The 24,777-nt window shown below is 60.1% G+C and overlaps 2 protein-coding genes and 1 long non-coding RNA gene across 17 annotated transcripts; 1 reads left to right on the forward strand and 2 right to left on the reverse strand.

Moving 5' to 3' along the window:
* Positions 1-2: 2 nt before the first annotated feature.
* On the reverse strand, positions 3-4,566 carry SPATA2L (spermatogenesis associated 2 like). The gene is made up of 3 exons (XM_055232878.1): positions 4,486-4,566; positions 3,789-4,092; positions 3-1,937 (listed from the first exon to the last, which is right to left on the reverse strand). The coding sequence occupies exons 2-3, from the start codon at positions 4,089-4,091 to the stop codon at positions 966-968; spliced, it is 1,275 nt and encodes a 424-aa protein (XP_055088853.1). The 5' UTR covers position 4,092; positions 4,486-4,566; the 3' UTR covers positions 3-965.
* Positions 4,567-9,651: 5,085 nt separating this feature from the next.
* On the reverse strand, positions 9,652-24,671 carry VPS9D1 (VPS9 domain containing 1). Of its 15 annotated transcripts, none has more exons than XR_010114541.1 (15): positions 24,179-24,400; positions 22,069-22,144; positions 19,572-19,715; positions 19,304-19,466; positions 15,342-15,453; positions 15,194-15,256; positions 14,781-14,833; positions 14,616-14,703; positions 13,901-13,986; positions 13,153-13,577; positions 12,281-12,413; positions 11,723-11,939; positions 11,369-11,468; positions 10,940-11,044; positions 9,652-10,466 (listed from the first exon to the last, which is right to left on the reverse strand). XR_010114541.1 is itself a non-coding variant. In XM_055232912.2 (15 exons), the coding sequence occupies exons 1-15, from the start codon at positions 24,275-24,277 to the stop codon at positions 10,373-10,375; spliced, it is 1,899 nt and encodes a 632-aa protein (XP_055088887.1). In that variant the 5' UTR covers positions 24,278-24,671; the 3' UTR covers positions 9,652-10,372. The 15 variants fall into 15 exon arrangements, 13 of the variants coding, with proteins under 13 accessions (XP_055088887.1, XP_055088888.1, XP_063469133.1 ...); XR_010114542.1 differs by having other exon boundaries at positions 12,281-12,410; positions 24,179-24,399; XM_055232912.2 differs by having other exon boundaries at positions 11,731-11,939; positions 19,572-19,664; positions 24,179-24,671.
* On the forward strand, positions 14,586-22,601 carry LOC134731867 (uncharacterized). Its single transcript, XR_010114544.1, has 3 exons — positions 14,586-14,955; positions 15,426-15,555; positions 19,313-22,601. It is a non-coding gene; the product is annotated as an uncharacterized lncRNA (long non-coding RNA).
* Positions 24,672-24,777: the final 106 nt, after the last annotated feature.

Below are 24,777 nucleotides of genomic sequence, written 5' to 3' on the forward strand. Positions count from 1 at the left end.
CATGGTTTCACCAGCGTTTAATGTGCTCTGATGTTGACTGTCCCTCTGAGTGTTCCGGGGAGGAGGCGGGTGGGGCAGAGGGTCAGGAAAGCAGGCTCAGCTTCCAGGGTCAGGGAGTTGTGGGCCCAGAGGGGCTGTCACAGTGGATGTACCCTGTCCCCTCCCTCGCCAGACCCGAGGTTAGGGCAGAGCCACCTCCTTGCCAGCCTGTGGGCTGCACCCAAGGGAAGGGAGGGCAGGGGCATCGTTACCACCGGATGCACCAAGACCCAGCCGCCTGGGTGAGCTGCCCACAGGCCCTTCCGCCCAGCAGCAGTGATGCTCAGGGCCTTCCCAGCTGTCAGCCATTGCCCATCCCTGCGGCTCTCGTACACCTCCACATCTGGTTTGAGGCCAGGTCATTTCCTGTCTGTGGGCCCAGCTGCTATGACACCCAAGGGGAGGGCCGGGGTCCCCAAAGCCAGGTCAGCCGTGCACCCAGCAGAGCCCTGCAGATTGGCCCCAGCAGAGCTTGGGGAGGGGGAGTTCGGTGTCACCAACAGGCCCTTGAGGACACTCGTGTGGACAATCTCTGGGACACGTGGACCCCCCAAGTCCTGAGCCCCGTACTGCGGGGAGTGGGCCAGGAGCTGAGGCCTTGGGGCACAGGGTCCTTCTCAGGGACAGGTTCAGGCACTGGCTGGAACAGGCTGGACCCCTCTACCCAACACATGTGGGCATGCGTCTAGGTGGAAATGTGGGGAAATGTGGAAAGGCTCCTGCTGGTCGGCTTAGGCCTGCTGCCCTTGGAGCCTTCCATATACAGAGTCCCACCTCCAGCAGGAGTTGGCCTGGACTCTCCAACCCCCTGCTGTGCCCAGGACTCCCCCAGGGACAAGGCACCCAGAGGCCCAGACCCCTCCCCAGCAAAGAGAAGCACCACGGGAGCTGTCTCCCAAGAGCCCTTGACCTGGGGCCCAGCTGGCCTAGGGCCGGGCCCCGGGGCTGTTGTAGAGCAGAGTGTCCATCTGTGCACGCTGTAGCCACAAGCGCCGCTGGGCGTCGCCAAGCAGCACACGCAGCGAGTGGCCCGGACGGCAGGCGGGCAGGGCTGCACAGTGGGCAGCGTGCAGCTGGCGACAGGTGTCGCAGCAGAGGGTGGGCAGGGCACCAGGGGACAGGCAGCTGTGTGCCTGGTAGCCTGGGGGCTCAGAGACAGACCTATAGGCTGAGGCTGGTACCCCCTCTGCCCGAATACGCCTCGGGCTGGCCCCTGCAGAGCTTTCAGGGGTGGCCAGGTCCCCAGGCCTACTCAGCTCACGGCGCAGAGAGAGGAAGGAAAAGGCGGAGGGTTCAGGTTCCAGACCCTCCTCCAAGGCCCCATAGGGTGGGCTGCTGGCCTGCAGCAGCTCCTCAGCTGGGGGCTCCCAGGCCCGGCCCCCAGTGCCCCACAGTTTGGCACTCTGCTCCCAGAGTGGCGGCCTGTAGGCCAGCTCCGCCGAGGGTGAGTCAGGGCCTGGTGACGGCTCCCCATACAGGCTGGCGTCCTCCGACCCCTCGTCCTCTTGCAGGTCCCGGTATAAGTCCAGTGGGGCCCTGTAAGCAGCAGGGGAGCCTCGGGGGGGCAGGGGTGGCGGCTCCTCATCCTGGGCCAGCCGCTGCTGCAGCCAGGCCACACAGGAGGCCACGTCCCCGCTGGCACGCCGTGCCTGCAGCAGCTCCTCAGCTGGCAGCACACTGGTGCCCAGCTGGGCCAGCACCTCGCCCAGGATCTCACACTCCAGCCGGAGGGCAAAGCAGCCCAGGGCCACCTGCACCAGCTGGCAGGCGGGGGGCAGGGCAGTCACCATGAGCCGATGGCTGTCCCTGCGCACGTAGCCCATCTTCTGGAAGCTCTTCAGGAGGAGGTCGTCTGAGAGCACACCCTTCAGCACGTGCACGTAGCCCCCGGAGAAGGTCTGCAAGGGAGCGGCCTGGTCAGTGGCTGCCCACCCTCCCATAGGCCAGACCCTAGGATACAGTGGGTCCGGGATCCGTTGGCTCAGGCCTTGGCAGCTTCTGATGCTCAGACCCAACCCCAGAGACTAGGCTTATAGTTAGTCTGGGCCAGACCCAAACATGAGAATTTCTTTTTTTTTTTTCTGAGACAGAGTCTCGCTCTGTCATCCAGGCTGGAGTGCAGTGGCTCCATCACAGCTCACTGCAACCTATGCCTCCCAGGTTCCAGCAATTCCCCTGCCTCAGCCTCCCCAGTAGCTGGGACTACAGGTACCCACCACCACATCCGGCTAATTTTCATAGTTTAGTAGAGACGGTGTTTCACCATGTTGGCCATGCTGGTCTCGAACTCCTGACCTCAAGTAATCCGCCCGTCTTGAGCTCCCAAAGTGCTGGGATTACAGGCGTGAGCCACTGTGCCTGGCCTAGAATTTTTTTTTTCTTTTTGAGACAGAGTCTCACTCTCACCAGTCTGGAGTACAGTGGCACAATCTTGGCTCACTGCAACCTCCACCTCCCGGGTTCAAGTGATTCTCCTCCCTCAGCCTCCTGAGTAGCTGGGATTACAGGCGTGCATCACCACGCCTGGCTAATTTTTGTATTTTTTAATAGAGACGTGGTTTCATCATGTTGGTTAGGCTGGTGTCGAACTCCTGACCTCGTGATCCGCCCACCTGGGCCTCCCAAAGTGCTGGGATTACAGGCGTGAGCCACCGCGCCCGGCCAAGGGTGAGTGCTTTCTAGCCTACAGTTACGTGAAGGACTAAAGGAACCTCAGGACAATCACTGCGAGCGTCTCCTGACTCTAAAATTCCCTAACTCCGGGACTCCTAGCATCTAATGCCAGGACACGGCGCATGTGTGGAGCACCCAGTGCCTGCAGCACTGAGCTCGGGGCTTCGATTCATTCCTCTGGCCCCGTGAACTGGACTGTTCCTGTGTCGCTGTCTCAGAGGAGGAAAGGCGCTGAGAGAGATGAGCTAACTTGGCTAAGGCCTCACGGCCAGGAGGCAGCAGAACTAGGTCCAAACCAGGGCTGCCCGGCACTGAAGCCGGTTACTCCCCCGCCCCGCCCCCCTGGGAGGCCTCAAGGGCGGGCCTGTGCGTCGTCCCTCATGAATGAAAGTCCTGGCCCCTCCGACCAGCAGGTGTCCCCGGGGAGCCGCGGAGAGACTGCCGTTGCCATGGCAGCCGGCGGAGGCGTAGCTCGCCCACGTGCCCAGTGACGTCATCGGCTTCCTACTCTTCCAAATTAGCTCAGAGCTCCCGGCGGCCCTGCCCCCTCCTGCCGCCAGGAGCTCACCTAGAGGGACCAGGCCAGCCCTGGGCAGAGCCTCCCGCCCCAGGCCGAGGAGTTCACTAGGTCTGAGCCCAGCCCTGAGACTTCACAGGGATGCGCCCATCTGCAGTCCTCCCAGCCTCGGCGGTCTCTGTAAATAGGATTGGCCCATATCCTGGAGGAATTAGGATGACCGTGGGAACTCAAGTACCTTCTGTGCCCCCCCCCGTCCTAAGATTTCCATGGCAAGTGGGGCCGCGAGGCCTCTTAGGGAAGACACTGACGCAAGCTCTCAGGGCAGGACCCCGTAGACAGTACCCAATCCTGCCCTCGCCCACCCCATGTTCTCAGCCCTAGGAGTGGGTGCCCCCACACGCCCACGACCCCTCAGCGCTCGGAGCCTTGAGAAGCCCACCGGGCACTGAGGACGCTTGAAGCCCCTCTCTCCCGAAAGGCGTGGTCCCCCATGATCGACGGCCCCACGACCCGCATGCCAGGACGAGGGGCGCGCTCCTCCTGGCCTGGCGCCTACCTTGATGGTGGTGAACTCCTTCCTCCAGGGCAGCAGGTACAGGTGCACCGCGGCGAGCTCCAGCAGCTCGAAGGCGCGGGCCAGGCCGCGTAGCGCGGGCGCCAGGTCGGCGCGGCCCCACAGCCCGTCGGTGAGCAGCGCCAGCGCGTCGTCCTGCAGCGCCCCGTGTAGGTCGAAGTCCTCCACCAGGATCTGCCAGAGCACCGCGCGCAGCGAGGGGTCCCCGCACACGCCCGCGCGGCCCCGTCGCAGCTCGCGCTCCAGGCACAGGCGGTAGTCCTCGGACAGCGAGCTGCTGCCCATCCTGCGGGGGGCGGGGGGCGGGGGGATCAGGGACCTAAGGGCGCGCCCAGCCAGCCGCGCTCTCCCCGAGCCCCCACCCAGCGTCCCCAGGAGCCCTCGAGCCTGGAGACCCCGTCCCCAGCGGCTGGGCGACCCCGGTATCTTCGGCACCCCCTACCCTGGAGACCTCGTCCCATCAGCTGCCCGCCCACCCAGAGATCCAGGCCCCTCCAGCTGAGCGCCCCCGCACCTCCAGCCCCTCCCTCCAGCCTGGGTACCTCGGCCTTCCAGGGGCGCCCCCGGTTATCGACCGCACCCTTCTCTAGAGACGCGCTTCCGCCCACTGAGCCCTCTCCCGACCAGAGCCCCTTCGCCCGGCAGATGCAGCTGCGGACCCCGCGGGTGACGGCGCTACCTGTCTGTCCCCAGCGGTCTCCGGCCGCCGCCGATCAGTTCGGGCCTCCCCGCGCGCCGCGCGCTTCCGCCGGGAGTCGGCTCCGCCCGGGGTACGCGGCCGTGACGCTGGGGGCGGGGCTCGGCGCAGGCCCCGCCTCTGAATAAATTAGGAGGGGCGGGGCCTGGTGAAAGGGGAGGAGAAGGTGTCCAGCCTGGCCGAGCACCTGCGCGAGGCACCCCGCGAGCCTCCTGTCACCGCGTCGCCCGTCTCCTCACGGGACCGGTATCATTCACAACGCCCCTGGGCCGAGGGCTGCGGGCTCATGGCAGGCGCTCAGTGAACGCTGTGCCTGGGCCGCTCCTCCCTACGAGACAGGGACCCAGCCCCAGGTGCTCCGGCCGCGAGGAAACAGGTGCGCGGGCTCGTCCTCTGTGGGGTGGGGCCACCGGCATTACCTGGCGGGGATTGGCCGGACCCGGGGGCGGGCCTCCCCTGTGGGGCGGGGCCATCCCCTTGCGGGAGGGGCCTGTGGCGCGGAAGGTGGGCGCAAGGACAAGCCTTTCAGCCTCGTCTGAAACAGCAGCTTCAGGTGGATGCGGGGACCTCAGATTCTGTTTTTGCTGGCTCTGCTTCCCGGCCTCCTGCACTTGCCATCTGCAGGCCTTGAGACCATCGTCTGGGCGGGTCTCTGAGGCAGGGCGAAGCTGCCCTCTCTCCAGGCTAAAAGCTGATCTGGGCCACGGATCCGTCCAGGCTAAATCTGGGCCACGACTTCCCGGGGACGTTGTCTTCGCTTGGGTTCCTCTGTTCTGTGCTAAAGCCACTTTCTCGCATTGCCCAGAAGTAGAGGAGGATGAGGGAGACCCTTGGAGGTCCCAGCCGAAACCCACCCCTACGCCACACCCGCGCTTTGGGCAGGCTCTGCTCCTTCACGTCTGTGTCCCTCACCTCTCCAGGCCACCAGAACCAAGGCCCAAGTTTGTTGAAACTTTCCCTGGGCCTGGGCGACAAGGTCTCCGCTTTTTCTTAGAATTTTTACCTGGCAGTTCCCTGCTGGCATCTTAGAAATAGTGTGATCACGGCCAGGCGCGGTGGCGCACGCCTGTAATCCCAGCACTTTGAGAGGCCAAGGCGGGCAGATCACCTGAGGTCAGGAGTTCAAGACCAGCTTGGCCAACATGGTGAAACCCCGTCTCTATTAAAAATACAAAAATTAGCCGGGCGTGGTGGCACATGTCTGTAAGCCCAGCTACTTGAGAGGCTGAGGCAGGAGAATTACTTGAACCTGGGAGGCAGAGGTTGCGGTTGCAGTGAGCTAAGATCATGCCACTGCCGTCCAGTCTGGGCGACAGAGCAAGCTCTCCTCCCATGGGCCTGGGTGGGTTTTTGCACCTGCCTCAATCCATGGAATAGAACTGATGTGGAATGAATTCCAAGGCTAAATCATAAACATGCCATACCTCGGCCTTGTCTTGAGATCCTTGGCCTGTGATATGGTTTGGCTCTGTGTCCACACCCAAAATCTCATCTTGAATTGTAATCCCACAGGGTCGGGGCAGGACCAGGTGGAGATAATTCAATCATGGGGGCCGCTTCCTCCATGCTGTTCTCGTGATAGTGAATTCCACGAGATCCGATGGTTTTATAAGCGGTTCTCCCCTTTGCTCAGTGCTTATTCTCTCTCCTGTCACCCTGTGAGGAGACGCCTTCTGCCATGATTATAAGTTTCCTGAGGCCTTCCCCAGCCATGCGGAACTGTGAGTCAATTAATCTCTTTTCTTTATAAATTATCCAGCCTCAGGCAGCTATTTACAGCAGCACCGGGATGGACTAACACACCCTCAGAATCCAGCCACTAGAGTGAGAAGGCCACGGCCGTGTGCGGAGGTTTTGGGCTGCAACTTCCACCTGCAATTCACATTCACCCGGAGCCTATTCTTGGGACTTTTTTGGAAATAGTTTTTCCAGACAAAATCAAGATAAGATGAGTTTGTTCTGTGCCGGGCGCAGTGGCTCACGCCTGTAATCCCAGCACTCTGGGAGGCCGAGCAGGTGGATCACGAAGTCAGGAGATTGAGACCATCCTGGCTAACACGGTGAAACCCCGTCTCTACTAAAAATACAAAAAATTAGCCTGGCATGGTGGCAGGTACCTGTAGTCCCAGCTACTCGGGAGGCTGTGGCAGGAGAATGGCATCAATCCAGGAGATGGAGCTTGCAGTGAGCCGAGATCGCGCCACTGCACTCCAGCCTGGGCGACAGAGCAAGACTCCGTCTCAAAAAAAAAAAAAAAAGATGAGGTTGTTCTAGGTTGGTATGGGCCCTAAATCCAGTATGACTGCTGTCCTTATGAGAAGAGAGAAACTTAGATGTGAACGCACAGGAGAGAAGACCGCTTAAAGACGGAGGCAGAGTGGAACGAGGGAGCCGTGAGCTAAGGTAGCACAAGCTGTGTTAGAGCCACCAGAAGCTGAAGGCAAAAATAATTCTACCCTACAGCCTCCCGAGGGAGTCAGCCCTGCTGACAGCTTGATTTTGACCTCAGGCCTGCAAGAGGGTGAGAGAACATTCCTGTTGTAAGCCACCCATTTTGTGGCCGTTTCGGCAGCCCCTGGAGACCCATCCAGTTCTCACGTCATTGTTCTGACAGCCCTGAATGAGGTCCCAGCCGACAGCTGGCACCAACCATAGACAGCAGATAGCTCTTCGGATGAATCCAACCCCCGGTCATTGGGTTACCACCTAGAAACAGCCTCCCATGATGCTGAGGAGCCACCTAGCTGATTTTTGTATTTTTTGTATTTTCAGCAGAGACAGGGTTTCACTATGTTGGCCAGGCTGGTCTCAAACTCCTGACCTCAGGTGATCTACCGACCTCGGCCTCCCACAGTGCTGGGATTACAGGCGTGAGCCACGGCGCCCAGCCTAATTCTTAACTTTTTAGTAGAGAGAGGGGCCTTACTGTGTTGCCCAGGCTGGTCTCAAACTCCTGGGCTCAAGTGATCCTCCAGCCTCAGCCTCCCGAAGTGCTGCGATTCAAGGTGTGAACCACCATGCCTGGCCTCTTGTGTATTTAAGCCCGTGAGTTGGGGTAGCTTGTTATGCAGTGGTAGCTACATGGGCTGTACATTCACGGCTCTCTCCCTGCCCGCCCAGGGATGGACACTCCGTGGGCTGTGTGGATTCTCCATCCTTCCCTGCCCTCCAGGGACGGACACTCCATTGCCTCCACTGCATATGCATCCTCTAAAACCGGCAGCAGCCTTGCCAGGTCAGAGGTTCCATCTACACTTACCTGGACTCCAGGACTGCACCTGGTCCTCTGGGGCCACTGCCATGTCCACCCCATAGTGTGGGTGAGCTCCCTCCCCCTCCTGTACTCGGCATTGTCCAACTTCCTCATCTTCTCCAGTCCAACAGATATAAGGTTACATCTTGTTTGCTTTTCATTTGATTTTTATTACGATTTGGACACTGCTTATGCAGAATAGTTTTATTTTTATTTTTATTTTTTTTAGATGGAGTCTCGCTCTGTGCTCCGGCTGGAGTACAATGGCGTGATCTCGGCTCACTGCAGGCTCCGCCTCTCAGGTTGAAACGATTCTCCTGCCTCAGCCTCCTGAGTAACTGGGACTACACGAGTGTGCCACCATGCCCAGCTAATTTTTGTATTTTTAGTAGAGACGGAGTTTCGCCATGTTGGCCGGGCTGGTCTCGAACTCCTGACCTCAAAAGAGCCATCCGCCTCGGCTTCCCACACTGCTGGGGTTACAGGCATGAGCCACCGGTCCCAGCCATTACTTTTTATTTTTATTTTTTGAGACAGAGTTTCTCTCTGTTGTCCAGGCTGGAGTGCAGTGATGCGATCTCAGCTCACTGCAACCTCTGCCTCCTGGGGTTCATGCCATTCTCCTGCCTCAGCCTCCGGAGGAGCTGGGACTACAGGTGTGGGCCACCACGCCCAGCTAATTTTTTGTATTTTTAGCAGAGACGGGGTTTCACCCTGTTAGCCAGGATGGTCTTGATCTCCTGACCTCGTGATCTGCCCACCTTGACCTCCCAAAGTGCTGGGATTACAGGCGTGAGCCGCCGTGGCCGGCCAGTTGTAGGATTTCTAAAAGGAAGCTGCTATTATTCATTCCTGTCTTATGGGCAAGCTGCAGGCTCAGAGAGGGCAAGTTGCACAGCAAACAGCAGCCCCTGGACAGGTCTGCGGGATCTCAGCGCCAGGGCCAGGGATACAGCTTAGCCAGGACGTTCCCGGCCCCCAGCGTGGTCAGGCTGCAGGTGTGGCCCGATGCCAAGCCAGCGGGGCTCCCACGCCAGGATTTGTTCAAGACACAGCTCATCTCCCCCATTGTATGAAGCAGGCTTTAAAATTCCATCTTCTAGACAGCAAAGCTGAGGCCGGAGCAGCCGAAGCTCCAAGGCACCACGGCCAGCTGGGGTTCACACTGAGGGCTGGGGCAGATGCTCCAGCTGTTCCCCCACCCAGAGAGACACTTCTGTCTCCCCACAGGGTCCTCGGGGAGTAAACCAGCCACTGCTGAGGGCGCAAGCACAGAGCATCCCACTGATGTCCACAGCTACTGCTTGAAGGCTGTTTCCTTGAGGACGGCGACACTGCCCCACAGCCAGCTCCTGGTAGCATCTAGGATTGGGACCTTCCACCCCACCAGCCCTGCACCTGCCTCCTCATGGCATCTCAAGCTGCCGGCGTTGCCTTTCTTGCAGAAGAGCCCTCCATCCTGATCTGCCCACACCGCCCTGGCAGATGCTGTCCACACCCGGCACCCTTCTGTGCACCTCAGAACGTGTGTGTCGCCATGCACAGAACCATGATGATTCTGGAGACCCTCGGGTGACTGCTCTGGGCTCAGGTCCCCAGTGATGACCTAGGACCCCAGCCCCACCCCGCCCTTCCCACCCACCGATGCCCTGCAGAGCTCTCCTGTCCAAGAGGGTGAAGCCCACACCTGCCTGGCCAGGCACAGCCCCAAGAGGACCCTGCTTCTACACAGAGGGTCTCGGAGGCTGGCAGATGTTCAAGAGGTTGGGCCAGGCTTTGTTTGGGGCTGGGCTGTGGCTCCTACCCCACATCCTCGACGGCCTCTGCCGTGGGCAGCAGGGGTGGTTGTGCTGCCTGGCCAGTGGGGTGGGGATTGAGGGAGCCACACGGCGAAGCACAGCAGTGAGCTCTTTATTTTAGGCTGGGTAGGGGCAGCATGTGACAGTCAAGAGGGCTGACCCTTGGGCTGCACAGATCTAGATAAGATGCCCAGGGTCCCGGAATGTTCACAGCCCACAGCCAAGGTGAGCAAGGCGCAGGGAATGTCCTGGGCTCAGAGCCCCAGACCCCGCCGGGGTGTCCCTGCCCATCAGCAAACAGCACACCCTCACACCAGCTGCACCCCAGGCCCCAGCCGGCCCTTGTTCTTGACCCAGACAAACTAGTTCATGGGGCTACAAGTCCCCTTCTAGGGGTCAGAGGGGAGAGAAACTGGACTGCTGTCTCCACCACTAGCCTCCACGGCCCCCTCTTCCCTGATGCTCCCCAGGAGCTGCCCCAGCCAGATGCTCATCACTGAGCCAGCACCCATCGAAGCCCGAAGCCTCCCTTCTCGGCCTCTCTGAGGCCTACACAGGAGAGCAGGGCCTGGTTCCTCCTGGAGCTGATTCAGCCCCATCTGTTGGGGAAGAGGTGCCAACCCCAAGCTCCAGGGTCAGATGTGAGGTGAGGAAGGGGAAGAGCTGGAGAGCACACCACAGTGAACAAGCCCCTGCCATGTGCAGAGCAGCGTGAGGCTCCAGGATTGTCCTCAGTAGATCCCATGGCTCCAGGTGTAGGAGAGACAGCCCTGGGAGGCGAGGCCAGGCCCTGCAGGGGCCCTGGGCTGTGGCTCTATTACTTGGCCAGGCCTCCCCGGGGCAGCAGCTCTACGTAGCTCAGGGCACTCTGCAGTGATGTCAGGCAGTACCCCTCCTCTCCGATTAGGTACCTGCACGGATGGCAGGGGCAGCCGGTGTCATCTGGACGAACAGAAGGACACCCCTGGCCCTGCAGAAGGTAGTGTCTGCCCTCCCAGTTCAGGACCTGGGTGCTGAGGGTGCGCAGGTGGGGCTGTCAGGGCCGCTGGGCTAGAGGAGGCCTTTCCCACCCGCTCTGTGCTCGCCCTTGGACGGCAGAGCCAGGGATAGTACTCGATCCCCACCCCCCCCATGCAGATGTTGCTCCGGGCACAGCCCCCAGCTCCTGCCGTCTGGGAGAGGCTGAGCTAAGGGAAGGGCCACGGGACATGTGGCAGCAGGCACTCCGCATAGATGGACCTACAGGGGCTGCCCAAAGGCATGGCTGTGATGGAGCCACACGCTGCCCTCTCCAGCTGCCACTGACAACCACCGTTTAGTAGGCTGAGGGATGAGGTCCCTGCTCTTTGCACACAGACCCCGACCCTGACCCGCCGGGGTCTACCCCTCGTGGATGAACTCCTCCAGGGCCGCGCACTCCGACACCAGCTGAGGGAGGCCGCTCCTCAGCACCACGAAGGACAGGATGGGCAGCAGGTCATCGGCACCACTGTCGGGAGGGCACAGCGGCCTTGGGTTGGGGCCAGGGACCTCTCCGCAAACCCAGCAACTGTGGAGCCATCCTGGCTGTGCTGGCTGCCATCACTGTGCCCTCCTGCCCAGAGGCACAGGAAGCCAGCTGAGCATGGTGAGGTTGTCCCTAAAGGGAGCTCCTTCAGGGCTGGGCCCACACGGCCGGGCCGACACAGCCCTCCCGCTTCTACAGTGAAGCCGGCTGGCACAAGGCTAAGAGGCAGGAAGACAGTCCCTCCCATGACCACTGCCTTTCTAGGGCCCTTCCTCCCTGGCCACACCTCGCCCTCCTGGGACTCACATGGCAGCTGCAGCGATGGGCTGGGGCCCGGCCTGGGGTGTGGCCTCCGGCGTGGGGCAGTAGTCTTCCGCACAGACACAGATGATCCGCAGGGTCCGCACTGCACCACAGACGGGGTTTCAGGGGCAGTTAACCCCGCCCCAAAGCCCAAGCCACCCCTTATACCCCCCCCACCTCCTGATGTGCATGGCTGGGAAGAGCTGCGACGACCCTGGGGATATTGCTCAGACACCACTTTTGTTCTGGTCCCCCCACTTCACCACCGGCAGGTGACAAGAGAAGCTCAGTGGTGAAGACAAAGGCTCCAGGTCACCTACTGGGATGGGAGCCTGTCCCTCCCCCTGCCTCTCGAACCTGCTGACCTATGCACTCCAGCTTCTTCTGGGGGCAGCTCTCCAGGACCAGCAGTCCGAGCTCCTGGGCCGCTGCGCAGTAGGGGTAGCCAGTGGCCCCCTTGGCCTCAGGGTTCTGGGGGAGGAGCTTGGTGGGGATGCCAATGGCGGTGGGGGGTGCATTCCTGTAGAGCTCCATGCTCCTGCTCAGGGCAGCCTCCCGGGCTCGGTGCACGCTCCTGGGGCAGAGAGAGGCCAGGCTAAGCTGCCCCAGGGACCTTGCCCTGGTGACAGAAGCAGGGCTGTGGCTGGAACTCAGTCCTGGAGAAAACTGGTTATGTATCTCAAGCAAAAACCCCCGGTGTTGCCAAGACCCCAGGCACAGGAGGGTGGCAATAGTCCTACCTGCAAACTGGAAGCCCCTGAGGATGGCCTCAGGATAAAGCACAGGCTAGGGGTAGCAAACACGAGTCTTGGGGATGGAGGGGAGCAGACAGTGCTGGGGAGCAGGGTAGGCCTCCTGGGGGACTGGGCTGGGAGACACCAGGCCACGCGGGTGGTTGTACGGTTGGGTCCATACCTGTACAGGGCCAGCAGCAGAGGCCACAGCGGGGAGAAAAAGGGCTCCTCAATGCATGCCAGGCACCGGTCCTTGGAGGCAGCTGTGTTTAGGCCTTCGAAGGCCAGAAGGGTCAGCGAGAGCAGCCTGTCTGCTGGGAACAGAGCCGGGGACATCCACAGAGGTTCCTCCCCTGCTGGGTCAAGTGGCTCTAAGCCATGGGGCCTTTCTCCACCCAAGCAAGCTCTCTGAGAGGCAGAGCAACTGGCAGTGTCCAGGAGCAATGGGGAGACGGCCCTGTCTGGTCCTCTTTCCACCGCCTTCAAGCCTCCTGCATCCACCCCTGACCCTCCTCGGCCCAGGGCAGGGAGTCTGGGACTGGAAACCGTCACCTACAGCTGCTGCCCTGTTGGGCCAGCAGCCTGAGAAGAAACCGGAGAATGATCCTTTTCTCAAAAGGGCCTTTACCCAAAACTGCAGGAACCAGGGACGACTTTAGATTCAACCCGCTGTGGGTGGGGACCCTGACCAAGTTCCTTAGTGTGTGGGCAGCACAGCGAGAACACCGCCTGGACTGTTGGGCCTCCCGCAGTGGTTCTTAGAAAACTCTGGGCTGGGCGCGGTGGCTCACGCTTGTAATGCCAGCACTTTGGGAGGCCGAGGTGGGCAGATCACCTGAGGTCAGGAGTTTGAGAACAGCTTGACCAACATGATGAAACCCCGTCCCTACCACTCTATTTCCAAAATGAGAAGGGCTGAGGCGTGGGCTGGGTGGACCTAAGTCTGATCAGAGTCTCTGATCAACAGACCCTTCCCCAAACAGAAGCTTGAAATGGACCGATAAGCAGGGGTGAAGAGCTGCCGCGGCTCTCCCAGTGGGGGCCTGGCCTCACCGATGGCGTTGTGGATCTCCTCCACGGCGCTCTTCAGCTGCTGCAGCTGGGGCTCTGGCTGCACCCCACGGCCCCGGCCCTGCGGCTCAGACGTCCCCAGGAACTGCTCCAGGTCCTCGAACGAGCTGTCCTTGTCTGGCAATCCAGATGCGGTGTCGCCCAGGGGTGAGGGAGACCCCACGGGGCCGGGTTGGAGTGGGGGCGTAGGGGGACTGTCCTGGGGCCGCGGGGCTGCGCTGGGCTCGGGCGGGGACAGCATGCAATGGAGGCTCTGCGAGGGCCGCAGCCGTCGGCTTCCGGGGTTGGGGGTCAGGGGGCAGCAGCCTGGGGCTGGCGCGGCTGCTCTGCTCACGGCGGGATACAGGGTGCTGTACACGGAGCACTGCAGCCGCCTCAAGAGCTGCGCGATCGGGTGGTCGGGGAGGCTGCGGGAGAGGAGGGCGTAAGAATAAGAACGCGACCAGCCTCGGCCTCTCCGTGGCATCCACAGGTGCCGCGCTATGCCCGGTTTCAGAGAAGTGACTTGCATTACCTCCTGACAGTAAATGTTGGAAAGTCTGCCCCCCGCCCCCGCTGGGGAGGTTGGAGAAGCGGAGGAAACGCCCTCAGCGCAAAGGGAGCTGCGGTGTCCACGTGGCCGAGGCACAGGCTCCCTCTGTCAGTCCAGCCCCTCTCCGGCACCTGGCACCAGGAAGAGGTGCCCAAGGCCGGTGCGCAGGGGCTCTGTGGGGTCTGAAGGCCCAGCTACCTGAGCAGGTGTGAGATCAGACTGGTCACGAGTGACAGGTCCCCCGGATTCCTCTTGAGCTTGGCCTTCCAGTGCTTCGGCCAGTCCTACGAGACAGGGGTCCTTGAAAGAAAGCACGGTGGGTCCACCACGACCGGACGCGCCTCATCTGCCAGCAATGCCGACCCCTAGAGACTGTGGGAGCCCGTCCTGGGGTGCAGGAGACCCAGCGCCAGCAGGCCCCGCGACCCGCCCCCGCCCCCCCTCCCACCCACACCCGAGGGAAACCTTAGGCGAACCCTGGCCCTGCCCCCTTGCTGGGACCCTCCCTCCGCGCTGGGACCCTCCCACGCGGCCCAGACCCTCCCACGTAGGCCCTGGCCCTACCCTCCACGCTGGGACCCTCCCATGCGACCCCTGGCCTCGTCTCCTCACCGTGCCCCGCCCCACGCAGCCCTGGCCCCGCCCCCTCACCGGGCCCTCCCACTGGCCCCGCCCCCTTCACGGCCCCCACGCCCTCTGGCTCCGCCCCCTCACTGGGGCCCTCCCACGCGGCCTCTGGCCCCGCCCCCCTCGCTCGGCTCCCCCACGCGGCCTCTGGCCCCGCCCCCCTCGCTCGGCTCCCCCCCACGGCCTCTGGCCCCGCCCCCCTCGCTGGGCCCCACCCCCCACGGCCTCTGGCCCCGCCCCCCCCGCTGGGCTTCTCATACAAAGCCTGGGCCCGTGTGGGACGCACATGGTCCTGTTCGTACTCCAGGATGGCGGCGTAAAGGGCCCGCTGCTCCCGTTCCTCCGGGGTCAGGGCGACTTGGCTGCAAAACCTCCTGGGGAGAAAGGCATGCGGTGGGTCCCGGGGCCAGGCCCTCCCCGCAGCGGCCCCAGGGGCGGGCAGGAGTCCCACCTGTTGGCGGCCTCCTGGAGCCGCAGCCGGCGCTCCTCCATCTTTCTCTGAAGCTGGGTGCAGAGTCAAGGCGCCGAGCGTCGGATCTGAGCGGGCCCTCGGTTCCCAACCCCGTCCCACACCCGGAGAGGCCGAGACGTCCCAGGGACCCCCCTCAGTGAGGGGCTGTCCCCAGGTAAGGCTTCTGGGGCAGAAGACAGCCTGCGCTCAAGCCAGAAGGGCCGAGCCAGAGAGCCTGGGGGACGGGGGCCAGACCCTTCCCCTGAGGCCAAGCCTCTGCAAAGCGGGAAGCCCCTCAGCCGTGTACCCCGACCCTGGAACCTCCGCTCCCCTCGCTGCCCCCTTCTCTGCCGTTGGCTCAAGGCCACACTGAGTTTCCCCTCAGGGACCACCAGGGTGGTCAGAAAGGGTGCTGTCTCCTCCCGGGCTTTGGCAATCACTAGGTTCTCCATCATCTGCCGCTGTAGAGAGAGGGTCTGGCGGGGGGAAGGAGGGAGTAAGACCGACTCTCCTCTACCCAGCGCCCATGCACCCCCCAGGCCCTTCCTAGCCCCCACTCACCAGGGATGTCTTCTGCATGGCCTGGCTGGGGTCTAGCCGGGCCATTCGGGCCTCATACGCAGCCTTCAGCTTCTGATTCTGCAGGGAGGCCTCCTCCAGTGGCGTCAGCTCTCTGGAAATGTGACAAGCTGCTGTCTAGACCCCAGGAGGCCCAGTGGTGTCTGGCCACCAGAGGAGCCTCTCTCATCCTCTCGGATTGCTCTGAGGCCAGGAGGTGAGGAGGAAGAGGAGGGGAGCCATCTGGGGTGGGCTGCAACATCTGCCCCTTCTTGCCTGCCCTTCCAAAACACAGCTTTTGGCCAGGTGCAGTGGCTCCCGCCTGTAATCCCAGCACTTTAGGAGGCTAAAGCCAGGCAGATCACCTGAGGTCAGGAGTTCGAGACCAGCCTGGCCAACATGGTGAAACCCTGTTTCCACTAAAAATACAAAAATTAGCTGGGCATGGTGGTGCACACTTGTAATCCCAGCTACTCGGGAGGCTGAGGCAGAATTGCTTGATCCCAGGAGGCGATGCAGTGAGTCGAGATCTGGCCACTGCACTCCAGCCGGGGTGATAGAGTGAGACTCTGTCTCAAAAAAACAAAACCAAAACAAAAAACAACAAAAAGAAAGAAAACACAAGTTTCGGTATTGCCATGACTTTTGGTTTTTCAAGAGGAGCTGGACCACTGGACTTCTATGGAAATCAGTTATATGTGTTTGGCAACAATATGAATCTTGTTAGAGCAAGCTTGTGCAACAGTCCGAGGCTGGATGACTTTGAATGTGGCCCAACACAAATTCCTAAACTTTCTTAAAACATCACTGAGGGCCGGGCGCGGTGGCTCACGCCTGTAATCCCAGCACTGTGGGAGGACGAGGCGGGCGGATAATGAGGTGAGGAGATTGAGACCATCCTGGCTAACATGGTGAAACCCAGTCTCTTAAAAATACAAAAAATTAGCCGGGTGTGGTGGCACGTGCCTACACTCCAGCCTGGGTGATAGAGACTCTGTCTCAAAAAAAAAAAAAATCACTGAGTTTTTTTTGCAATTTTTTTTTTTGGAGACAGAGTCTTATTCTGTCACCCAGGCTGGAGGACAGTGACACAATCTCGGCTCACTGCAACCTCCGCCTCCCAGGTTCAAGTGATTCTCCTGCCTCAGCCTCCCAAGTAGCTAGGATTACAGGCATGTGCCACCATGGTGCTTAGCTAATTTTTGTATTTTTTAGTACAGATGGGGTTTCATCATGTTGGCCAGGCTGATCTCAAATTCCTGACCTCAGGTAATCTGCCCGCCTTGGCCTTCCAAATAGCTGGGATTATAGATGGGAGCCACTGCGCCCGGCCTTGCAATTTTTTTTTTTTTTTAAGCTCATCGGCTGTTGTTAGTGTTAGCGTATTTTATGTGTGGCCCAAGACAATTCTTCTTCCAGTGTGGCCCAGAGAAGGCAAAAGATTGGACATCCCTGCTTTAAAGGCACTATATGGGTCAAACAGCTAGATTACTTTGTGACCCATGAAAGGAAGAAGTGTCCTGTCTCCTTTATACAGTTCCCAACAGCCACTCCACCTTGAAAGCTTTGTTCCCTTTTACCTTCCCACTATCAGGGACAGTGGAGGACAAGGAGGAGGAAAGACAGAGCCTGACGCCTGGCCACCCTGCCCTGAAGCCACATTGCAGAAACAAGGGACTGGGAAGCCAGGCCCCGCCATAGCAGGGGCAGGAGGAGTGGACCCTTCTCGTCTCTCCCACTTGGGAGTCACTGGGCTTTCTGCATTTGTATCTTTGTATCTTTCATCAGTTCTAGACAACTGTCTGCCATTCTAACTTCTAATAATGCCTCTCTCCCATTTTCTTTCTCTTTTCTTTTTTCTTTTTTTTTTTTTGAGACAGAGTCTAGCTCTGTTGCCAGGCTGGAGTGCAGTGGCGCAGTCTCGGATCACTGCAACCTGCACCTCCTGGGTTCAAGTGATTCTCCTGCCTCAGCCTCCCAAGTAGCTGGGATTACAGGCACGCGCCACCACGCATGACTAACTTTTGTATTTTTAGTAGAGATGGGGTTTCACTATGTTAGCCAGGCTGGTCTTGAACTCCTGACCTCATGATCCGCCTGCCTTGGCCTCCCTCCCATTTTCTTTCTGGAACTCCAATGAACACGTTAGGCTCTGTTTCTGTAATTCATTCCAGCCATCTTTTGACCTTTTTTCCAATACATGAATTTACTCTTCAGCTATGTCTGCTCTGCTGTTATAAACTTGTCTGCTCAGTTTTCTATATATGGATTTCTACATATATATAGATATACAATTTATTCTTGTGCCCAGCTAAGTTTTTTTTTTTTTTTTTTTGAGACAGAGTCTTGCTCTGTCGCCCAGGCTGGAGTGCAGTGGCGCAATCTCAACTCACTGCAACCTCTGCCTCCTGGGTTCAAGGGATTCTCATTCTGTCACCCAGGCTGGTGTGCAGTGGTGCAATCTGGGCTCACTGCAACCTCTGCCTCCCAGGTTCACGCCATTCTTCTGCCTCAGCCTCCCGAGTAGCTGGGACTACAGGCGCCCGCCACCATGCCCGGCTAATTTTTTAGTAATTAATAGTAGAGACGGGGTTTCACCTTGTTGGCCAGGATGGTCTCGATCTCCTGACCTCATGATCCACCCACCTTGGCCTCCCAAAGTGCTGGGATTACAGGCATCAGCCACTGCGCCCGGCCATTTTTTTTTTTTTTTTTAGACAGACTCTCTTTTTGTTGCCCAGGCTGGAGTGCACTGGCACAATCACGGCTTACTGCACCCTCAACCTGTCAGGCTCAAGTGAACCTCCCACCTCAGCCTCCCTAGTAGTTGGGACTACAGGGGCACACCACTATGCCTAATTTTTTTTTTTTTTTGAGACGGAGTCTTGCTCTGTCGCCCAGGCTGGAGTGCAGTGGCACAGTCTTGGCTCACTGCAAGCTCCGCCTCCTGGGTTCACGCCATTCTCCTGCCTCAGCCTCTCCAAGTAGCTGGAACTACAGGCGCCCGCCACCACGCCTGGCTAATTTTTTGTATTTTTAGTAGAGACGGGGTTTCACTGTGGTCTCGATCTCCTGACCTCGTGATCCGCCCGCCTTGGCCTCCCAAAGTGCTGGGATTACAAGCATGAGCCACCGCGCCCGGTGCTTTTTTTTTTTTTTTTGAGACGGAGTTTCACCCTTGTTGCCCAGGCTAGAGTGCAGTGGCACGATCTTCGCTCACTGCAACCTCCACCTTGCAGGCTCAAGTGATTCTCCTGACTCAGCCTCCTGAGCAGCTGGGATTACAAGTGCACACCACCATGGCTAATTTTTGTATTTTTAGTAAAGACGGGGTTTCACCATGTTGGTCAGGCTGGTCGGGAACTCCTGACCTCAGGTGATCTGCTCACCTCAGCCTCCCACAGTGCTGGGATTACAGGCGTGAGCCACCGTGCCGCCTGCACTTGCTTCTGTCAGGCAAGAGGATATTCCCATTCTGGGACCCATTTTAAAAACATTCGCAGTCAGACTGGGTGCGGTGGCTCACGCTGTAATCCCAGCACTGTGGGGGCTTGGCGTGGTGGCCCACGCCTGTAATCCCAGCACTCTGGGAGGCCAAGGTGGGCAGATCACGAGGTCAGGAGATCGAAACCATCCTGGCTAACACGGTGAAACCCCATCTCTACTAAAAATACAAAAAATTAGCCGGGCATGGTGGCGGGCGCCTGTAGTCCCAGCTACTTGGGAGGCTGAGGCAGAAGAATGGTGTGAACCCGGGAGGCGGAGGTTGCAGTGAGCCAAGATCCTGCCCCGGGAGGCGGAGCTTGCAGTGAGCCAAGATCGTGCCACTGCACTCCAGCCTGGGCGACGGAGTGAGACTCTGTCTCAAAAAAAAAAAAAAAAAAAATCGCTGTCATCAGCTCATCTTCCTCAGCCTCAAAAACCCAATCCCAGTCTCATCCCACCTCCCATCTTGCCCATCTTACTTCTTACAGCTTTGTGACTCTGCCCCTTGAAGCTTCTGGAAGATCTCGGGTGGCAGAAAAGGAGAGAGCTTTCCCCCTTCGTCGGAGTATACACGGCGGTGTCGGCCGGCAGGCTGGGGGATGGGAGCAGCTGCAGGCATGGTTGGCTTCAGGCGTGTTTTCCCTGCAAGCCATTGGTAGCCAGGGGTCAAGCGGTGGGCCACATCCCACAGAGGAGACGCGAGCTTGGGGGATGACTCACGAGAGCCACCTACTGCAGGAGACCCACCAAGCTTGGCGGCCGTTGACTGGGCCCTCTCCAGACACTGCTGTGCTAGCTTCAGCATCTTGGAGGTGTCGGCGGGTGCAGTTTCCCCAGCTTCTGGTGGGGGACAAGGAGGCTGGTCACAGGCGGCTCTATCACTGCTACCCACTGCTGAGATAAAATGAGGCAACGGAAAAGCCAGGCAAGCCCACTGCCCCCCGACCCCTCACTGACCCCGGGCAAACCCACTGCCCCCGACCCCTCACTGACCCTGGGCAAGCCCACTGCCCCCTGACCCCTCACTGACCCTGGGCAAGCCCACTGCCCCCCGACCCCTCACTGACCCCGGGCAAGCCCACTGCCCCCCGACCCCTCACTGACCCCGGACAAGCTAACTGCCCCCCTCACCACCCCTCACTGACCCCGGACAAGCCCACTGCCCCCCGACCCCTCACTGACCCCGGACAAGCCCACTGCCCCCTGACCCCTCACTGACCCCGGGCAAGCCCACTGCCCCCCGACCCCTCACTGACCCCGGGCAAGCCCACTGCCCCCCGACCCCTCACTGACCCCGGACAAGCTAACTGCCCCCCTCACCACCCCTCACTGACCCCGGACAAGCCCACTGCCCCCCGACCCCTCACTGACCCCGGGCAAGCCCACTGCCCCCCTCACCACCCCTCACTGACCCCGGACAAGCCCACTGCCCCCCGACCCCTCACTGACCCCGGGCAAGCCCACTGCCCCCCGACCCCTCACTGACCCCGGGCAAGCCCACTGCCCCCAGACCCCTCACTGACCCCGGGCAAGCCCACTGCCCCCCGACCCCTCACTCACCCTGGACAAGCCGACTGTTCCTCATGGACCCCAGGCAAGCCCCCCACCAAGTCATCTCTAATCATCTGTTCTGGTTTTGCCTCCTGAGCCTGCTAAGTCTGTGTGCCCCTCATGAAGGCCTGTCAGAGCCTCGATCCTAAATAGCCTTTACTGCTCACTCGGCTTCACTTGCAACTGCAGGCCTCTGGGAAGTGGCCATTTTACGGAGACAAGGACCTGCTGAGGGGGATCGCCTCACTCCGTTTTACGGAGACAAGGACCTGCTGAGGGGGATCGCCTCACTCCGTTTTACGGAGACAAGGACCTGCTGAGGCGGATCGCCTCACCCATCTCCCGCCGGCTGTGTCCCCAAAGTCCTGCCTTCCCGTAGCTTGGCATGGAGCACCTCTGCGCGACCATGGACCTGCTCACGCAGCCCTTCTGCATGCCGTGGGAGCTGCCTCTCTGTGACTCGCCCCTGGACCCACCTCCCTACTGCCTTTCACAGAAAACTTCTCACACACTCCCATTTTCTCATCCTGCCCTGATTGAGTCCCCGACTCCCCCGGAAACTGCCCTTACCCGTCCCTACCTTGCCAGACACGGTGGGCCACTGGAGTTCCTCTGTCTTCTGGGACTTTGCTCTCCCCGGGGGATCCTCTGCCACTCCTCCACCCAACTCCTCAATCTTGGAGCACCAGAGCTCAGCCGAGCTCACCGGCTCCCTAGGGAGCCAGGGCAACTGTTAGCTCCTCCCGACCTCTGTGCTCTTATGTCCAGTGGCTGCCCCCGACCTCTGTGCTCCTATGTCCAGTGGCTGCTGCCCCTCAAACTTAATGTTTTCATCGTAGAACTTTCTATTCCTCTCCTTGCCAGTTTGCTCCTGTCCCCATCTGCCTCCTGCAAGTCTGCTCTGTTCCACCTTCAGGACACATCCCCAGGCCGTTTACTGCTCCCATCCTGGGTGGTCTGGCCACTGCCATCCTCAGTCCTCACCTGAGGCTCCACTCCCAGGCTGTCCTCTCCCTCAAAGCTCAAAGCCTCTTCAAGCTTCCCTGCACACCAGAACAGCCTCAGTTCCACCCAAGGCATGCATACAGCCCCACCCGCCCACTCCTATTTCAGGGCGTTTGCACGTCGCACTGTTGGAATGCTGCCCCACGTCTGTGCCACTCACTGGACCCAGTGTCTTGCCACAACCCAATCTCCATCTTCTTACCCACAACACTGGTCCCTTCCTGCCACTACATCACACTGAGTGTGGGCTGGTCCACCTGCTACAAATGGTCAGGCTGGAAGGATACCAGAGACCCCCCCGAAGCCTGGCACCCATCAAGGGCTAAGGACGCCCACAATTTGTCCAGCATGGAGGAAGCAGCAGGGCTCAGCTGTGCTTTTTTTTTTCTTTTGAGACGGAGTTTCGCTCTTGTTGCCCAGGCTGGAGTACGGTGGGGTGATCTCAGCTCACTGCAACCTCCGCCTCCCGGGTTCAAGCAATTCTCCTGCCTCAGGCTCCCGAGAAGCTGTGATTATGGGTGCCCGCCACGACGCCTGGCTGATTTTTGTATTTTTAGTAGAGACGGGGCTTCGCCATGTTGGCCAGGCTGGTCTTGAACTCCTGACCTCAGGTGATCCACCCGCCTCTGCCTCCCACAGTGCTGGGATTACAGGCGTGAGCCACTGCGCCCGGCTGGGTGAGCCATACCTTTAGTGGTTTCCACTTCTTCTAGTAACACCTGGGAGATATAGTGGATGCTCCTCAGGTATTCCATGTATGCCTCCTGTGTCCAGGAAAGAGAAACAGTGGGTTCAGGCCAGTGGAGGGAAGTGACTCCATTATTCCTGCCAGGTGCCCTTGTGGGATATGCAAGGACCACCACCACCTGCTTATCTCTGAGATACACCCAGAGACACTGAGCCTGCAGTGGTTAGCTGCAGCCAGAACACGGTTTTCTGCCCGGGGCACAGGCAGCATCGCTGCTCTCCAGACTTGGAAAAGACATCAGGACCTGAGAGAGAGAGAGCCAGGGACGAGCTGGACGTCATTTTCTCCTCTCACTGCCTTTCTCTCCAGCACAGGAACTGATATTCTCATTCAGTGGGCCTGGGGAAATGACCTCAGCAGTTTGCTGTCATTTCTCATTCTATGCAACGTTTCCTTCTTGTGCAACTCAAGGGTGATTCATTCAGTGGCTTAAAAAAATACTTCCTGAGAGGATAAAGGGAGTGATAGTGGAAGTTGTCAAATCACTTCCTGGCTTAAGTTCCGAGAAATCCCTTTCCCAGAACCCGCGAGTTACGTGTTCCCAGTGCACACAGGAGCCTAGAACTGTTACGTGTTCCCAGTGCACACAGGAGCCTGTAACTGTTACGTGTTTCCAGTGCACACAGGAGCCTAGAACTGTTACCTTTCAAGGCTGTGTGACCCCTCTGACAAGCACAGGTCATCGGAACCACAGTATGGTGGTTTGTTTTGTTTTGTTGAGACAGAGTCTCACTCTGTCGCCCAGGCTGGAGTGCAGTGGCAGGATCTCGAGTCACTGCAACCTCCACGTCCTGGGTTCAAGTGATTCTCCTACCTCAGCCTCCCAAGTAGCTGGGATTACAGGTGTGCACCGCCACACCCAGCTAATTTTTGTTATTTTTAGTAGAGACGGGGTTTCACCACGTTGGCCAGGCTGCTCTCAAAGTCCTCACCTCAGGTGATCCACCACCTGGGCCTCCCAGTGTCGGGATTACAAGCGTCAGCCATGGCGCCCAGCAATATGGTGTGTTTTTTGTTTTATCCCCAGCTGTTAAGTTACCTATCTTTAAGTCTATGCCAGGCCGGGCGCGGTGACTCACGCTTGTAATCCTAGCACTTTGGGAGGCCGAGGCGGGCGGATCACGAGGTCAGGAGATCGAGACCACGGTGAAACCCAGTCTCTACTAAAAATACAAAAAATTAGCCGGGCGTGGTGGCAGGCGCCTGTAGTCCCAGCTACTCGGAGAGGCTGAGGCAGGAGAATGGTGTGAACCCGGGAGGTGTAGCTTGCAGTGAGCCGAGATTGCGCCACTGCACTCCAGCCTGGGCGACAGAGCGAGACTCCGTCTCAAAAAAAAAAAAAAAAAAAAAAAAAAAAGTCTATGCCTCAGAGAGAAGGACAAAATATAATCCAGGGAGGATTTCTGACTTGCGGGGGCACCTGCTGCCCTAAAAACCAACTTGGTGAAAGCAGCAGATTCAGGAACGAGGCTTCTCCTAGGCACAGGCAGGCTCCTTCCCTCTTTGGGCAGCCAGGTGTGGCTGAGCGGGCTTCTCTACCTGGTCGCCAACGTTAGATTCGGCCCCATCTCAGGAACGGGCCACACCCCTCCGGCCTGCTTTTCCTAACTAAGGCGACTGCAAACAGCATCACAAATGAGCGGGCATGTGGCCTTCTCTGGATGCCGTCCCCTGTGGCAACCGCATTAAATCTACCATCTCTGCCCAGAAAAATGCACGAACGCATGGCCCTGCTCGTCACCCGGGTTTTGGAAGGTGGCCTGGCGGACCCTCCTGCTGCATCTCCTCTACAGGTGGAGCCCAGGCTCTGATGCACCGGCTCAGCGAGCGAACTGGAAAGCCGAGGCCTGCAGGATCTGAGCTGTCCAAGGTCACTGCACGCCCGGCTGCGCCCCGCCCCCGTCCTCGCCTGGGAAGCGCGGTCCGGGGTCCCGGCTGGCGCCCGCCCCCACATCTCCAGCCCGAGCCGGCCCTGTCCTCGCCCTCCCCGGGCGGGGGTCCCTCCAGGGCCACCCTCAGCGGCCAAGCCCCGCCCCCCGCCCCGCCTCACCCGGGGCCGGTTGCCGGTGTCCAGCTCGATGGCCCCGTTGGCGAGCTTCATGGCGCTCTGCAGCGGCTTCACTGTGCCGTCCCCGGCCGCAGCGGCCATGGCGCCGGGCGGGGGAGGCGGCGACGGTAGCCGAGGGGCTGGACGGGCGGCCGCGGGACCGGAACGCAGCCGGCGCGGGTGCGGGAGCTGCCAGAGCAGCGGACCGCCGGAAGGGACGGGGCCGCACTTCCGGCGACGGGCCCCCTCCGCGCGTACTTCGGACCCCACGGGTGTTCGTGGCGGGGGCGGCAGAGCCCGGGCGGGTTGGCGCGACGGGGCCGGGCCCCTTCGGCGTCTCGAGACCGGGCTGGCGAGAAGGCCCCTCACGGAGTTCCCATGGGCGTCTAACCGCGGCAGCCAGGCCCCTCTCTACGTGAGACCCCGGCCCCCCTCCCCTTTCTGCAGCCCGCCCGCCACCTGCGCGCCGCGTGGCCTCAGCCGGCCCCTGCCCGCCCCACGCCTCCGTCTCCCACGGTAAGAGGCGAGGAGAGCCGCGTCGCCTCTCCCTGGAGGGCTGGTCGTGAGGTCTCGGCAAGCCCCTCCGCCCACCGCCCCGCCCC

Source organism: Symphalangus syndactylus, chromosome 11, assembly GCF_028878055.3.
Source record: "Symphalangus syndactylus isolate Jambi chromosome 11, NHGRI_mSymSyn1-v2.1_pri, whole genome shotgun sequence".
NCBI classification, from domain to species: Eukaryota; Metazoa; Chordata; class Mammalia; order Primates; family Hylobatidae; genus Symphalangus; species Symphalangus syndactylus.